This window comes from Cimex lectularius, unplaced genomic scaffold (genome assembly GCF_000648675.2).
Source record: "Cimex lectularius strain Harlan isolate CLEC.00 unplaced genomic scaffold, Clec_2.1 scaffold10, whole genome shotgun sequence".
Lineage (NCBI taxonomy): Eukaryota > Metazoa > Arthropoda > Insecta > Hemiptera > Cimicidae > Cimex > Cimex lectularius.
Window position 1 is genome coordinate 2,129,679 of NW_019392665.1, and position 17,576 is coordinate 2,147,254.

The 17,576-nt window shown below is 32.9% G+C and overlaps 1 protein-coding gene and 2 long non-coding RNA genes across 10 annotated transcripts; all 3 read left to right on the plus strand.

Moving 5' to 3' along the window:
• Positions 1 to 211: 211 nt before the first annotated feature.
• Positions 212 to 6,426, plus strand: LOC106667278 (zinc finger protein 700-like). Of its 4 annotated transcripts, none has more exons than XM_014395134.2 (4): positions 212 to 619; positions 3,713 to 3,958; positions 5,878 to 6,074; positions 6,141 to 6,426. In XM_014395134.2, the coding sequence occupies exons 1-4, from the start codon at positions 613 to 615 to the stop codon at positions 6,192 to 6,194; spliced, it is 504 nt and encodes a 167-aa protein (XP_014250620.2). In that variant the 5' UTR covers positions 212 to 612; the 3' UTR covers positions 6,195 to 6,426. The 4 variants fall into 4 exon arrangements, with proteins under 4 accessions (XP_014250620.2, XP_014250621.2, XP_014250622.2 ...); XM_014395135.2 differs by having other exon boundaries at positions 5,878 to 6,023; positions 6,102 to 6,426; XM_014395136.2 differs by having other exon boundaries at positions 5,878 to 6,023.
• Positions 6,427 to 6,807: 381 nt separating this feature from the next.
• LOC112126268 lies at positions 6,808 to 8,011 on the plus strand. Its single transcript, XR_002909857.1, has 2 exons — positions 6,808 to 7,131; positions 7,189 to 8,011. It is a non-coding gene; the product is annotated as an uncharacterized LOC112126268 (long non-coding RNA).
• Positions 8,012 to 8,839: 828 nt separating this feature from the next.
• Positions 8,840 to 14,874, plus strand: LOC106667426. 5 transcript variants are annotated; one of them, XR_002909853.1, is made up of 5 exons: positions 8,840 to 10,149; positions 10,237 to 10,345; positions 10,419 to 11,267; positions 13,208 to 14,181; positions 14,357 to 14,874. It is a non-coding gene; the product is annotated as an uncharacterized LOC106667426 (long non-coding RNA). The 5 variants fall into 5 exon arrangements; XR_001340573.2 differs by lacking the exon at positions 14,357 to 14,874 and having other exon boundaries at positions 8,845 to 10,149; positions 13,208 to 13,649; positions 14,039 to 14,181; XR_002909854.1 differs by lacking the exon at positions 14,357 to 14,874 and having other exon boundaries at positions 8,846 to 10,149; positions 13,208 to 13,272; positions 13,346 to 14,181.
• The last annotated feature ends 2,702 nt before the right edge of the window (positions 14,875 to 17,576 follow it).

Here is a 17,576-nt window from a genome sequence, read left to right on the forward strand (position 1 = left end):
TTTAAAAGCAGCATTTCATTATAGAAGCGTAATCCTTGTATTTCTATATTTGTTTTCTTGGTGAAAGCAATTATGGTGGTTTTTGAGGGGTTTACTTTAAGTCCCCGTTTTAAGCACCATTGTTCCACCAGGTTTAGTGCTCTTTGGGTGAGCTCTTTTAATGTTGAGTTGAATTTTCCCCTGACTAGTATGACAATGTCATCTGCATAGCCTTGGGTATAAATTCCACTTTCATATAGTTCGCATATGAGGCTGTCCACTACCACATTCCACAGCAGAGGCGAGAGTATTCCTCCCTGTGGACACCCCCTCGCCACGACTGCTTCTACTTTTTCGAGGAACATGGAGACCAGCACTTTCCTGCTTTTTAGCATTGATTCTATCCATCTACAGCAGATTTCGTCTGTTCCTCGCTGTTTGAGTGATGTAACCATTCTTCGAAATGAGTGTTGTCCAATGTGTGGGAGTGGGAATTGTTCTGCCATTTTCAGTTTTCGTGACCCTGTGAACTCTGGATACTCCTTGAGACTCGAGTTCAGACAGGATTTCTGATTCTGGACAGTTCTTTAATTCAGGAATGTATGCGACACCTTTGGAGAAGTTCAATGAACGATGCAAGGTAAAATTCACTTTGAAATTTTCATAAGTTCTAATACTTTGGATGTTTCGATAATCATTTTCACAGTTGATATCAAGTAAAGCAGATCCGTCTCGAAGGAATTTCATAGAGGCTTTAGGTGCGTAGCTTTTCAAAAATTTGCGAACCTTAAAGGGACTGAAATTTTTGAAAGAGATTTTTTCATGTTCTCAAGTCATGACAAGAAACTTACACCATTTCATTTTCGTATTTATACAAGGTATTTTGGCCGGGGGCCTCCATCATGAAGGATGAACTAATAAAATAAAACGAGATCGAAGGAGTAATATGAAGAGTTGAGAAAAATAAAAATTATTTGCAGTATATAAATGAACTGAATATAATACTTCTTGAAATACAAGGGATCAAGTAGATAACCGATGTTTACTCTTCAGAGGATAAACAACGACTTAAGTAATCTTATTATAAAAGCAGTTTCCTGTTCTCAAGATATATTTCGAATATTTCGACACTCATCGAGTTAAATCACTGATGATGACGATAATCGTAGAAAGCTCGGCAATAACTTAAAGACTTGCCGTTCTGTTGTGACCTCATCGAAAATCCTTTTTTCCAAGTTGTTCAACAACAGGTCGGTACATCATCTCATCTTTAATTTTTTTTTTCTATGAATAAAATGAAAGTTAAATAATTATTTTTTGATAGTGAGCTGCGGTCTGGTGTGACGTAGGTTTAGAAAAATATTTTCTTTATCGTGCCAACGTTTCGATCTTCATAGAGATCATCTTCATTCCCTGGGATTTATAAACACAGTTTAAATTTTACAAATACATGTAAGATGTGAAAAAATGAATTTATACAATGATCGAAATTTTAGATTCAAAGTATTTGTACTCATTCGGAGTGTTTGTTTTCTGTGTAAATGTGTTGAGAATGCCAGTGAGTTATTGATGTTTTGTTTATATACGTTGGATTTTGAAAGAAGTGGGGAGGGAAGTTGGGACAGAAAACATTTCTTATATGAGGAGTCGGCTTCTTTGAAGTGAAAGGAGCCTACAATGGGAAAAAATGGGTAATGGTTCAGCCTGATTAGGATTATAGACGAGGATCTCTAATTATCCCATTTTCCCATTGTCGGTTCCTTTCACCTCAAAGAAGCCAACTCCTCATATAAGAAATGTTTTCTGTCCCAACTTCCCTCCCCACCCCAAATCCAACGTTTATAAACAGAAAACATCAATATTTCGTTGGCACTCTCAACACGACACACGAGAATGACACATCTATACGAAAAACACTCTGAGTGAGTACAAATACTTTGAATCTAAAATTTCTATCATTGTACAGTCATTTTTTCACATCCTGCATGTATTTGTCAAATTTAAACAATTTTTATAAATCCCAGGTTCTGAAGATGATCTCAATAAAGATCGAAACGTTGGCACATGACAGAAAATGTTTTTCTAAACACACATCACACCAGTCTGTATCTCACGATCTCCAAATAATAATTAACTAATTATTAACACGTTAAATAATAATATCAACTCATTACAATTTAAATAAAGAATAGATCAACCTTTGCCCTCATCTGATCTATCTCTTCTTTAATTAAAATGAAAGTTAATAATAGTAAAATTTCAAAAACTACAAATACAAAAACATCGTATGACTTATGACTCTTATATTTTATTAGTTCCTCAAAATATGTACAGAAACAGTGATTTATGTTTCTAATAATTTTTTTTATGCAGGTAAACTGGTGTGCAGCTGTGGAAGGAAGTTCAGCTACAAGAAGAATTTGAACCAGCATAAAAAAACCGAGTGTGGACTTGATTTCATATGTCCCACTTGCTTCAAGATATTTCGGTCGAAAAAGGGATATACGACGCATATCCTCCTGCATCACAAAACATGTATCAAAATCTGACTGCAAATCTTTATCTACAAAAGTCTTTCTTATGCCTTCTGTTGTACTTGTAATGTTTTGATGTTGTAAATAATAAATAATACTTTATAAAAAAATAAATAAATAAAAATAAAATATATTAAAAAAAAATCCCTGGCTTTTGTGGTTTTCCAATTTAATTTTCAAAATACCTCTGATACACAATAACCGTACTTACTTAGATTATTATTTCATGCTCTTAAATTCTTTTGAACATTCGTTTACTTGACACAATAATCTCGATAATCAGGCGTTTTTATTTTTCAATGTGTACCATTTTTTGGCAGTGATATTTCCAGAATCGTGAACATCGACCAACAATAAGAAGTTTCCTCTTTAACAGGCAACGTTTATTTATTTATTTTAATTTTATTAAGTTATTTGTAAAAGTATTTCTAAAAGAGGGAGAAAATGTGTTAATTAAGTGCAACTTTTTTTTTTCTAGATAAGCCGGCTAGGAAGAAACTCAAATGCCAGTGTGGTAGAAGCTTCTCTCTTATGGCCGAGCTCAAGTACCACCGAAAAATCGAATGCGGGAGAAACCTTCGTTGCGAAGAGTGCCAGAAGAACTTCAAGACGATGAAGGGTTTCAAATTGCACTTTAAAAACCTTCACAACTACAACCCTATACAATATTTGAAATAAATTCGATCCCATTTTATAAATTGTAAACTATCTCAATTCTTAATCGGCAGAATATCCTCTTTAATTAATAATTTGGAAACATTTTCTATTATTACCATGATTGGGATAGGCGTAACTTGCAAATTGATAATTTAATTTCTCTGTACTAGCGGAAAACAATGGGAAAGGAAAAGAGTTTTGGGTAATTTTTAAACAAAGATGATTTATTCAATATTAAACACTTGCACACCTGTACACACAAACGTTTTGAGGAGTTCAATGTTATTTTTCATTTTTAGCTGATATCAAGCTTCAAAAGTCACTATGCCAAGATCAGCTTGTATCTGTAGAAATGTACACATATATATTTTTAGCTGTTATTGATGGATAAATGTATTTAAAATAAAATCAATTATGAAAAATATAGTATTTTGATTTAATTCGGTCGTGAGGAAGGAGAATCCTTTCTAATTGATTTGGAACTGATTAATTTCAGAATTTTTTAAACTTTAATCGCCCTTCTGTTTTTTTTCTTCTAACAGATGGCAATAAAGAATACGTTCTCTGTCCTAACTGCGGTCTCAGATTCTACCAGCTGAAACACCTCAGATATCACAAGAAGGTGGAGTGCGAGTCGAGGGGACAGCTGCGCCATCCCTGCGACTGTGGCCGAAGGTTTTCACAAGAGAAGCACCTCCGCTACCACAGGAAAGAGTGCGGAAGGGAGTACATGTGCAAAATGTGCCTGAGGGTGTACACGACAAAGAGCAGCCTCAAGTTCCACGCGCGTAAGCAGCACAAATTTTGACATTAGCTGTTTATGTATGTTATGGTTTCCTTTTTCTTAACGCTTACTTTTTAAACCATCTCGTTCTTATATTTCTGTTGTTTTTTTTTAATGACTAATAAATTTTTGGATTTTGTCTGAAATATTCTTTTTTACGCAGCCCAGCCCTTGAAATCTTATTTTGCACTGATGCACCTGATGTCTGTATCACTTCTTCATTTAATATCCAACTAAAACTATTGTTTATTGTTGTTTAACTTGATATTATATCTTGTGAATTATTGTAAGATGGTCACTCCTATGAACTTTGTCTTTTGCTCAGTTGATTAATAATGAATAATTTATTTGACTGAGATCTGGCAGTCCGCATATACATAAAAATTATATTTTTCAAAATATTTTTTCATGTTGGATGTGAGGAATCACACTTAAATTTATATTTATTCAAAGAAGCTGTTTCTTACTTTATCTGTCCAACCGGTCAACCCAGTTTTAAGAAAATTCGAAGTGCAATTGAACATTTTTTTTTCAAAGAAAGAAAATTTTAAAACGATTACCTAACTTTAAACATAAAACTTCATGTGATTTAGCCTTTATTGACCATTTTGGTCGGACTTTCCTCGCTGGGTCTGTCTGTAAGACGTGTTTTATCATTTTATCATTATCGATGTTTGGTCTTAGTGGTTTTTGTTAAATCAAGTCTTCAGGCCAATCCAGCCGAGATAGAATGAAATCGTCAGTAACGATCATATTACAGGTACCTCACCTTGCAAGAAAGAAAATCTCAGTAATGTATCCTATTCTAATACAGTAATATATGTAATGTTATATCATGATTTAATTAAAATATTTATAAAGATTTTATGAATTGTATTTTTCCCCATCTATATTATACATAAAATAATTGATGGATACCTGAACTCGCAGTTTTTGTATACTTTTTATTATTTTTTATAATTTGAGATTATTAGTAGGTATGTAAAATTATGTTTGATGTTAGACTGATGTATAATAAAAAAATTTCATATTAAAATTTTTTTAGCTGTAAACAATGTTCTTATGAAAACCAACATCGCTGTTTTTTTTAAACAAATATTTATACCGTATTGCTTTTAGAAATAAAGAAATGGTTGAGATGCTTGTGTGGAAGAAAGTTCTCTCACTCGTACCACCTTTCATTCCACGTGAGAGAGGAATGCGGTCTTAAGTTCAAGTGCAACTTCTGTGAAAAGGAGTTCTCATCCAGGGACGGATACCGGAAGCACATGACCATCGCGCATAGCTACGTTTTCCCTAGAACTAGAAATATTTCTTGTAAAAAATAGATATAAAATTAAAGAAATTTTGGTTTAAAAAAATCGTTTTTATTCTTCCCTGGCATGATCTCACTTTTTACAGAGGTATAAATAAAAACTGACTGGAGTTCACGTGTGCATGATCGGTGTCGTACAAGTTTGGGTTGAGAAAATCATTGATGACACGCATACGTTTGTCTTCCAGCTTCTATATTCATTTTCGCGAACGTTTTTCAAAACTTGGAAAATGGCGAAAGGAGGGAAAACTCATAATGTGGGGTTGATGTCCGAGTGGATCGAGGTCACGATAGCTCAGGTGGTAGAGCAGCGGCGTATCAAGCCGAAAGTCGTGGGTTCGAATCCCTCTCGTGCCATTAACTTTTTTTCATCTCAACTAAAAACCTTAATTAATTGTTTTTCAAAACATTTCAAATTAAACCCTGTAGAGAGTAAGAAAGATAAATTAATATACTACTGTTCATGGTATGTATCAGTTTCTCCAAAAAAAAAATTCAGGTTCTATTAAGATTTTTCAACTGTTGATTCTAATCCACTATTTCTTCTCTGTATTGGTATTTTGATTATTTATTTTTTGTATATATAAAATGGTTATTTTGATTTACAGATTTTGCACACGGGTGCAACTGTGGTCGTAAGTTCAGCTATTTAAAAGACCTGAGGTACCATCAAAGGTCAGAATGTGGAAAAAGATTCGCCTGTGGGATTTGCAGAAAGATAATGTTTTCCAAATCTGGCTACAGGCGGCACAAGGTAACGCACAGTATGACACCCGAAATGAAAGGACGTATAAATGATCTTTTTGTAAATATTTTTTTTCTTTCTGTTTAGTTATGCTTAATTACTGACGGTTTGTTTGCATTTCAACAGAGAAACCCTATAATTGCCAGTGTGGAAGAAAATTCAGCTATATCGCTAACCTGAACCACCACAAGAAGACTGAATGCGGCAGGATCTTCAAGTGTGAACAGTGCGGAAAAGTTGTAAAGACGAAATACGGTTTTAGAAAACACTCGTTCTTACACTGTCTGCAAAATAAAAATTTCTCTTGAAATGTTAACCATTTTTGTTAATAATAAACGCTGGTGGAAGAATTATGTTGTAAAGAATGACTGTGAGTTTATTGAAATTAAAGAAAAATTTTCTTTTTTTTAAATTTTGTTTAATTCAAAATCTTTATCGAGGAAACCTGTCCTTTTTTCCTGGTAAAAATATGTTTTGATATAGATTAATGATAGTTAAGAAAATGGTTGTTACAACACAAAAAGAAATAGTTTTTAACTGTTGACAGTGGACAGTTTGACCGACAGGTTTTGACCATGCGGCCTCTGGTATATGCAAAATTGTTTTAAATCATTATACTCAAAATAATGTAAAATTACCAAAAAGGAATAAGTTGCTGAAGATGGGTATAAATCCTAAAATTTCCAATTTAAAAAAAAAAAAAAGATATACAAAACCACATGGTTTTTCTTTTAAACAACTTTTAAAAAGTTTTTCTTATAAAAATCATAAATTAATAAAAAGATAAAAATCTTTTACTATAGCCTTGTTTAAAACATTTACTATATAATAAAAAAAGAAATATTAATCATAAAACTTTCCTCAAATTTTCATCACAGCTGCTTCCATTGTTCATATTGTAAGTCTTAAGGAAGTAATACTTCTTCGTAACATTATCCTCAATCTTTAGCAAGTTTTTAACCAACTGTGAAAAGTAATGATCATCTAAAGTGATCAATACATTAAAGTTGATGTCATTTAAATAAATAAATCCCAAGTTATAAATGATTTGTGTATGCTTAAAACGTGGTTTTCTGTGAAAGTTGAGATTTTTTTACTTACTTTCACCTTTTAATCGGTAAGATGTTTCTGTGTATACCGTCAAAATCTGTTTCTAACACTGTTTTACTTTCAGGGGAGAAAACGTGGCACATATGTTCGTGTGGGAGAAAATTCAGCTACTTGCACAATCTTAAATCGCATCAGAAAATAGAATGTGGCGTAGAATTTAAGTGTGAGGTTTGCGGAAAGAGCTACAAATCGAAAACGGCCCTGAAGACGCACTGCTTCACAGTGCACCAGAAAGTTTTATACTGATTTTTATTAAATGTTTTCTGATTGGAATAAATTGTTTGATACCGACCATTGCTTTTATTCCACCTCCCTGAAACACGATCGCAAGTTGTGGCCAGATAAGTAAAGCAACTTTTGTTTCAGGTTGGCGACAGCAGTATAAATACAAGTGCGAATGCGGGAGGAACTTCTCACACAAGAACCACTTCCGCTATCACCGCAAGTCGGAATGCGGGGTAGATTTCAAATGCCACATTTGTACCAAGAAATACAAAGCGAAGCAGACCCTCATCGCCCACCTAGCCACCGTCCACCATAGTGTCAATACCTAGTCAATAAATATACTTTACCTTCAAGGGACTTTATGCCTGAGACCTTTACAAAGCCCCCGCGAATTCCTCCCGCCAGCGGCAATATCTAATCTTTTTTTATTTTTGAAGGGCGAAAGTACAGATTCCAGTGCGTCTGCGGGAGGAACTACTCCCACCGGCGGCACTATCAGCATCACAAGAAAAAAGAATGCGGCATAGTCTTCACCTGTGAATTCTGCGGTCGTGTCTACAAGACAAAACTGAGCTTGAAAATTCACAAAAATATACATATTTCTAATCGCTTCATTTAGAAAATACACTTATAGTAATTTAAGGAAATCTTTGTAAGTAATACATTTGTAACAATTTTTTTTTTTAAATAGTTATAGATAGTAAAACACAGATACAAATGTGTATCTATATTTTTTTTTCTACAAAGTTAAAAGTTGAGAGAGTAATCTGGCAGTGCTCTCAATGCTGTTTATAACTTTAATTGGATTATTTATTGACAAAATGATTCTAGAAATAACAATTTTGATCATGACTAATATTTTCGTTTCAATTGTAAGAATATATAATATTCCCCACCCCCTAAAAAAATGTATATATTTTAAATTGTTATCAATTTGTTGGAAATGTTTTCATGTTTATTTATTTAATTTAAAAAAAAAAAACCAGCTATATCAATAAATCAAACAAATTAAAAATGCGCTTAGGTATTCTCTGTTCTCAAAATATACCTTCTGGTACTGTAAACAAAACACGTGTTAACCAGATTGTTTGACAGTTTAGGATTTGTTGTGAATTACAAATGAAATTATGAAATTTTTGTTGTCTTAAATGAACTTTTTTGTTCAGTAAATCTGTTTTATTTTACATCTGAATCAGTTTTGTTACCCTGAATCGAATTCCCACTGTACGACACGATTTGAATAATAAATATTACATTGATTGGATGGTCAGTGATGATCTTCACTGACGTTGTTCTATTCTGTCCTATACGTTCTAATTGTACATCGGTCTGAAATGAATATGAAAAAGTTCCTGTCATTAAGAACATGGTGAATTATGCTGAATTTATGTATGTATACATAAAATGTATTAACATTATGAATATTTTAATTAATTATACTTTTTTTTAATCTAAGGTCTTGGTTGAGATGGAAAAAAAACCAGTGTCACAAGTGGGATGAACGGTTGTGGGTTCAGCTCCTGCTTATGACACTGGGTTTTTTTTAATCTCAACCAAGACCTTAGATAAAAAAGTATAATTAATTAAAATAATTAATACAGCCAATTATGACTACTTACAAATATGGATTATAAATATTGCTGAATTATGAAAAGTTCATCGGCAAATTCTTGTAGAATAATTCATAATAATGGTACTTAGCAAGAAATAAATTGTTCCAATAGTATTTACTATTAAATATGAAGTAATTTGATCTGATTGTAATGGAAGGATCTGATTGTTTACAATTTATAAACTTGGAAATAGTTAATTCGATTGTACATTATGATTTTTCAGTTACGCAGCGAGAACGAGAACAAAAGAAAACGATTCGTAATTAAAATATGCACTTAAATATTCAAATGTTTTCAGGTGCCTTGAAATATAAATGCAGCTGTGGTCGATGCTTTTCGCACAAGAAAAATCTCACGTATCATCAGAATCACGAGTGCGGCAAGTCTTACTTCTGCGAGCTATGCGGCAAACAGTACAAATCAAAAAGAAATTATAATCTACACTTGTATTTTACACACAAGGTCTAATTGGAAAAAAAGGAAGGATTTTGAAAATAAAATTAGTAGTTGAATCATTATCCCATTAATTTTTGTAGCCTATGTTTCTTGTTTTTTTTTTTAAGATGATCTCTGCTGTTTACATTTCACATTGAAAATGTCCGACTGGCAATTTTTCTTTTACCATTCTCCATTTAATAATTTTCTGTTTAGGTGAGAAATCGTTCTACTGGTGCACTTGCGGACGGAAGTATGGTTACATTCACTCACTGAACCATCACAAGAAGTACGAGTGTGGCATCAAGTTCCATTGCAAGATTTGCAACAAGGACTACTGCTCAAAACAGTCTCTCCGTGTCCACCAGAGCTCCGTGCACAAATTGGGAAAAGACCAATAAACTTTTTTTTTAAGTGCAAATTTCGCCAAGGAAACGCTGACAGTACAAATCTAAGAAATGTGTGACGTATGCTACAAAGACCTTCTGGTGAAAGATAGCAAGAAATTAGCTTCAGACACAACAAACTCTAATATTTTTTGTTGCAAATGTTGTAAAATTTGTTCTCTAGGCTAATAAAAATTCCCATTTTAACAATTTATCCTTTTATTTTATGGTTTAAAGACATCTTATGGAGTAGAATAATTATTGTTCTATATTTTCAACTCTCCAATTAAACACATGGTTGTTTTTGAATCAAAAAAATATAAAGCCTGTAAGGTTTCAATGCCTTCATTTGATTTTTTTTTTAAAGTGTGTACAAAACTTTTAAAATATACGTTCTCTCGATTTGAATAATTGATTAATTGTGTGTTTAATTGAATGAAGTATTTTTTACAGATATTTATATGCGATGTGTCCTTGGGTCTCGGGGAAGGCAGATATTAATCGTGAACAACTACAGGTTCTCATTGTCACACAAATTATCCAATGGGACAAACCATTGGAGGTGAGACAGCATTGTGCAAGTTAAAAATAAATAGGGGAAAAAAAATCTTTCTAATACATATTTCTCTTCCTAGGTGTCACGGTCGCGCTTCACGATGCAAAGCAGCAATATTTGCCACCGATAATCTACAAGTGGTAAAAGCGAGGCTTGACCACAATCACCCAGAAATCGGTTTTTATGAGAGAGCTTATAAAAACGAAATTCTTTTTAAAAAGGAATTCATGTGAAAAATGTACGATTATACCATAAATGAACTCAGCTTAACCAAAACCCGAACCAAAACGATTTTGGTAAAAAAAAATGGTGTGTGAGAATTGTGTGTTATTGCCAAATATAGCCGCTAATTATGGTGTTGAGAGATCAACAATGTGGTAAAACCTAAATCTAAACTTAATGAATACAGTTGTAAAGTCTGAATCGCGAAATGATGAAGCTAGCTAATCATGAAAAAAATTAATGAAGCACCTTTTCTCTGTTTTACGTTTCAGTGGTGTAGTATGCATATTTGTATGTAAAATACATAGATTGTTTGGTTTATGACGGACTATGTCGTGTTACTTACAAACCGAACAAAATTAAGACCTAATTCTTGTGGATCTTTCCCCGTCCGAAGAATAGTGGCAAATAAATTAAAAATAAAAAGATTTGATTACAATTATATATAAAAAAAGGACTTTAATTAAAATATAAAAAAGAACAACAACAAAAGAATAGCAGCTCTTCTGTGCTTCAGAACATTATTTTTAAATAAGAAAGAAATAGCCAAACACATTCATTAATTTAAAAAAAAAGACCCAATGGCATTGAAAAAAAAGTATGATGCGAAGATGACAAAACCTGGAGGTTGGGAAAGCGATGAATCGAAGTCAATGGCTCAATTGTGGAGAAGGTGAAGACTCGGCGAGTTCATGGAGTTGAACGAGTAAGTACATTTCTGTAATTTATTAATCAATATAGCTTGGTTCTTGAATGTGAATTTTAAATAATAGAGCTCGCCTTATTTCTTTTTTGTTATTTTACAAACTTTTCCTTATTAGATTTTTTAAATATTTATTTGTTTAAATGATTGTTTTTTGAATAATTAATATTTTGAAAGCTTGAGTTTTGTAAAAAAAAAGTAAAATAAAAACAGAAGGGAAAAAAACAAAAGAGTGAGTAAGAAGAAGATATGAGGTGCGAGGCCAAAACAAGAAAAAACCGGAAAAGTATTTTCCATCGGGGAAAACCAGGCCAGGAGCCGCATTTTGGAATGAGTGCTCGCCCAGTTTCGGATTGAGCTTAATTTTTTTTTTTAATAGTGCTTTTTTTTGTTGTGTTGGCCAGTGTAAAATGGCATGCACAACATTGAAGCGGAGCCTAGATTTTGCTCAGTGTTGGGAAAAAATTAGTCATGTCTAATGATTAACGATTGATCACTCAGACCGTTAGTCATGATTGGTAGTAAGTGACTAATTTAGTCATTAGTCACAATATAGTTAGTCATGACTAAATTTCGATAAATCATGTCAAAAAATGAAAAATACACTTCATCGCTTTTAAAAAAATTTCTAACAGAAATTTATTTCATCAAAACCCTTCAACACCTTATTTAACAAAAATCAATCATCCAATTATAAGTAATGTCGCAATGAAAAGCCAAAAAATAATGATAATAATAATAAAATAAAATAAAAAAAATCCTAAAACAAGCTATGCTTTGAAAAGTAAATATGTTTAAATAACCGATCAACGTAAAAAAATATTTCTTTGAATTAAAATTTATTCCACTTGAAAGGAGAGATTTTTACATTATTTGGAAAATACATTATCTAGGGGTCTTGATTGTAATAAAATAGACATGTAGAATATTTATGTAAATTTGGTTTTCGTTTATGATAACACTTTTTGAAGGTTGGCCTTGAGAACGGCTCTCATCTCAAAATTTTTATCTGAAGTCTGTTGGATTTTGGTAAGTTGGTCGTTGTAGCCAGAGTTGGGCAAAATCTAACTAATTCAATCATGATTAAGAATTTTTATTGAAGTTTACTCATGACTAATTCAATCATGATTAAACTTCAATTAAAATTCTTAGATTTTGCCCAACTCTGATTTAGATCCGGTCCACAGCCACGCTCTGCTACCATATTTATGACGGACTATGTCGAGTTACTGACAAACCAAACAAAATTAAGGCCTAATTCTTGTGGATCTTTCCCTGTCCGAAGAATAGTGGCAAAGGAATTAAAATTAAAAAGATTTGATTACAATTGTATATACAACAAAAAGAACCACTGGCGTTGAAAAAAAAAGTATGATGCGAAGTCGGCAAAAACTGTAGGTTGAGAAAGCAATGAATCGAAGTCAATGGCTCAAGTCCGCAAATTTCTTCCAATCAAGAACTTCCGACCTCAGGAAACATCTAAGAGTCTGCCTTGACTCTCAATTCCCAACGTGTTCAGCGTTTCAACGGATCAGCAAAATATGGTCATTGTTGAAGCTCTGGCATTATAGGTTTTAATTGGAAATGGATTATCTGAAAAATTATATTATCCAAAACTACTCTGTCCCTTCTAATTCAGTTAAAAATGCTAAATATTCCTGATAAAAGACTTTAATTGGCCTAAGATCAATAGACTTCTAAGTTTACTATTTTAAAAAATTGTTGATGGATTTTGATCTGAGTACTAGGTCACTTGCACCCATGTTTATTTATTTTTAAGTTATTGAAATGCGTTTTGGTGTTGTGCCATCTTCACTCGTGGGTTTGTTGTAACTCACACATAAACACAGTTCTTCACCGAAGATGATGTAATGTCAAAACATGTTTGAATAACTTGAAAAAAAAAAAAAATCTGCAGTCTTCAGTTTCTTTTCATTTTTCAGTAGCAGTAAATGAAAAGGATGGTTCTAATCACAAACTGGTTTTGCAGTGATCCAGATTTCTAACTGTAATTGCTCTTCATCAGAGTTGAACCATCATTTTCATTTATTGAACTGAAATACAAATATGGGGTCTTCAAGGGGATGCTGGAGGCCCTCCTCGAGAAGTTTAACCTCCATACTCAGGACTTAGTGACGGGTGTCACAATGTATGGCTCTAACCCAGATTATGATTCTGGCTCTGAAACTCATCTCACTCGGCCAGGAGTGGCATCGGTTGAATGGCGAGACTTTGGAGGACCCCGAGTTCTTTTTGACAAGGCATTGATGGATCCTTGTTCCTTGCTGACACGGATGTGTCTTAAGACCTCGCCTTGTGAGCCTTGGATGGATATGAAGCTGTGGACAAGGGCGTAGATCTCAGGTCTAGCTGGTTAGGCCTCAGGTGCGATGTGATATTATATTAATACTTCACTTTTCAGTTTCGTCCCATTGCAAAATGTAATATCAAATTTAAAATTTAGAATGCCGAATTTTCTTAAGAATCGCATATTATTTATTTACTTTGAAAAATTGTATATTTTTGGCTGAACCTGCTTGGAATACTTTTTTGTACATCCTGTGTTGAAATGCTGTGGATTGTCATTACTCATATATTGAACATATTTTTAGAGAAATGAAGGATAATTTGTCGACATCAACAGCATTTTTTCACAATAGTTAAACGATATATCACAGTAGCGGATCGACAGTACATTCACGCCATTTTGTTTGTTTTTCTTCCTTTTTTCATGTCTTCTCTGATCGAATTTGTTTTTGGTTTTATTTCAGCAGAGTTCAAGTTAAAATGTGACTGCGGGCGCAATTTCAACTACAACAAGCACTTCCAGTACCATAAAAGAACCGACTGCGGGAAAACGTTTGTTTGTCTCGTTTGTATGAAAAGTTACAAGAGCAAAGCCAGTCTGACGTTCCATGTGAGAAGCACCCACTGACTAATTTATAATCAAAATATTTTTTATAACGTTTTGTTTTAAAATAAAGCTCAATTCAGACAAAAGTTTTTGTTTTTATATTATTTTTCAAAATGGCTTTTCCCGTCTGAGAGTCTTTCTGGAACTTTTGAGCACTAACGGATTTTAATGGTTTCAGAGAAAAAATTTACCTGCAGAGAGTGCAGAAAGTCATACAAGACCAGAGGACGGCTCAAATACCATCAAAAATGGGAATGCGGGCACCAGTACGAATGTTCCGTCTGTCAGAAAAAGTTGACAAGAATCGACTCACTGAAAATTCATATGCACATGATTCATAACTGGCCCGATTTTGAAAATTCCCAGGACAAACCTTAACAATTTGTAGCCGACTATTTTCAGTTTATAATAAATTGATGATTATTATTATAATCAGATCAGAGATTATTCTATTATTTTGTTTTCACAAGTTTTCATTCAAAGACAGGTTTCTCGGACCAATTATTAGGGAAGGTGGGAACAAATTCTTCATTATGATTATATGTTGGTTAAAAGAAAAATTAAATCCAAACAAAAAATTAATAAGTATAATGTTTAATCTAGTAGATATTAAGTGCCATAATATTATTAATTTTATAAATTCTACAACTCAATTTACAAGAGGTGCTGTCTTAAAATGAATTGTTTTTGTTTTGTTTTTCAGGTGTCGTACCAGAAAAATTCATCAGCGTCGAGAACCGTTATTTCTGTTGTTGCGGGCGAAAATTTAAGACCAAAGGTCTCCTCAATTATCACCAGAAAAGCGAGTGCGGCTCGACAGTGCGCTACTTCTGCAAATGCGGCCGCAAGTTTAAAAACATGAGCATCCTCCGTTACCACGAGCGAATCGAGTGCGGCCAATTGTTTCAGTGCAGCCATTGCAAAAAGGAGTACAAGTCCCGTGCCGTCTTCTTTTCCCACGTGCACGGCTCCGCGGAATGCCAGTTGGCAATGGGCGTCACAGATCCAAAGTACCTGATTACAAACAAGACTCAACCCAAAGCTGAATATCTGGCGATGCCTACGGATTGTGAATTCAAATTGTGAAAATTTACAGTTAAATAATGAATTTTATATTTTTGTATGATCAAAATTTAACACTTAAAAAAAATAAATAAAAAATAAAACAATTAAGAACGGATAATGACATTTAACTTTGAGTTATTGCATTATTTATGATTAAAATCTCAAGGTATGCTTAGTCTTAAATATTTTTCTTGATAAAACTTATAAAATATTCTAACAATTTTTGGAAGAAAAATTGCTGTTAATAATGAAAGTTGTAGCCTTAGTCATGCTGAAGACTTACAGAATTTATGACTGATTTGTTTTACTTCTGCCTCCAGATGTGCTTCTATCAGATTTTATTTTAAACAGTACATAGTTATGCACTGTTATTTGTTTTTCTAAATAAAAATTGGCTGACTGCAGATAGCATGTACTACTTGTTACATAGTTCAATAAGTTTCCTTTTTTTGTTCTTCCTATTATCTTATAATTAATTTATTTTGTGAGATTTCTTTTTTGCTGGGAGATAAACCTATTGTTTGATAGTCGCCTATTATCCTGGTCCGTCTATCCTCGCTGATTGATTTCTGTTACAAAAGCGTCTCGCCATTTTCAGGGCATGATGTCAAAATGCCGAAATGCGTCTGAACTGACAGAAATCTACGACGATAGGCAGACCAGGTTGATAAGTAACTATCAAATAAGTAATTTATTGATTTATATTATTATTATTTTGTAAGGTCTAGTGTACAGTATTAATGATATAAATCTTTACAATGGGAATATTTAATGTTGATTATTTATTATTATAAACGTTTTTCCTACCCGTTTTTTTCTTTTCAAAAGAAGAAACACAACTTTGTAGAAGATTATGAATAAATTTTTTAAATTTTAACATATTCTGTCTAAATTACTGGAATGGAATAAAGATTTTTTTTTGTTTTTGTTTTTTTGTTTGTTAATATATAATAATAAAAGTATTTATTATTATTTGTTCCCTTGATATAGAATAAAAAAAATGTAGGTTAATAGCGTGCCTCAGTTTGTTTTATTGTTTTTTTTTATTTTTTTTATGACTTTAAGCAAACTGCTCTAAGGGAAAGAAAGAGAACAGCAAATGTACAAATTTTAAGTACATGACATCTTTTTCATACTTCTCGTTTATTCAGAAAAGTCAACAAAATTTTTTTTTTCATGGGTCTGATTTACTTGTGATAGTGATGAAAGGAGACGAGGAAGTGGGTTTTTTGTTCATCAGGCGCTACAGCCTTCTGGCTGATTGTACCTTTCTACTCCGATGATAGTTCAGTAAAATCATTCGATCCTTGTAAAAGTATTAGGTCAATTTTTCAATTAAAAAAAAAAAAAATCAAATTTGAATAAGAAACCTCCATTTACAGGCTTGGGATTTATTACTTCTATTATTATTTTGTGTTCTTAGCATAGTATTTAGCTTCTCGTGTTGTCAGATTTATTTATAAGGATGTCAGACCTGCATTAAACTTACAGACTAGATCATTACACAAAATAATGAAATATTCATTATTAATTATTAATGATCTGAGAAATCAATTAATTAAGGTTTTTAGTTGATACGAAAAAAAGTTAATGGCACGAGATTCGAACCCACGACCTTCGGCTAGATACGCCGCTGCTCTACCACCTGAGCTATCGTGACCTTGATCCACTCGGACATCAACTCCCCATCTCAACCCCACCTTATGAGTTTTCCCTCCTTTTGCCATTTTTCAAATGTCATGTAATCGGTTTGGATTCTCGATGACAATTGAAATGGCGACGGAGAGTTTTAGTGAAGTGTACTTCATTTTTAAATCATTAATTCACTATTTTTGTGGTCCGCTTGACCAATTAATTGTCTTGTATTAATTGGTAAAGCGGACCATGAAAATAGTGAATTAAAGATCTGAGAAATGGTGAACTGTAGACAAGTACTCTTTTCTTAAATATTTATATATACTTTCATTTTTCATGTTAAACAATTTATTATACATCTTTAAAACAGAACAGTGGAAAGATAAAAATTATAATCGGGGCAAATCTTAAAAATGCTTCAAGTCAGAAGGAAAAGAAGTGAGTGGTAATTAACAGTATTGATAAACGAAAATATCAAATTGTGAATAATAATTAATTAAAAACATGTTTATGTTCTAACAAATTCGAATTGCTCATAATGTTTAATATTTCAGGGGTGATGCGTTTGCGCCAGGCCAAGAACAAGTTGAAAATCATGTGCGAGACTTGCAAGCGGACGTACAATTCTAAGTACTCTCTTAGGCGGCACGTGCGCTATGAGTGCGGTAAGGAGCCGATGCATGTCTGCACCATCTGCA

Excerpts from the sequence above, each read along its gene's own strand:
- LOC106667278 (XM_014395134.2), top strand. Across the intron at positions 3,959-5,877 it reads CAGCCTCAAGTTCCACGCGC|ATTTTGCACACGGGTGCAAC; the intron begins GTAAGCAGCACA and ends TTTGATTTACAG. Across the intron at positions 6,075-6,140 it reads GACGTATAAATGATCTTTTT|AGAAACCCTATAATTGCCAG; the intron begins GTAAATATTTTT and ends GCATTTCAACAG.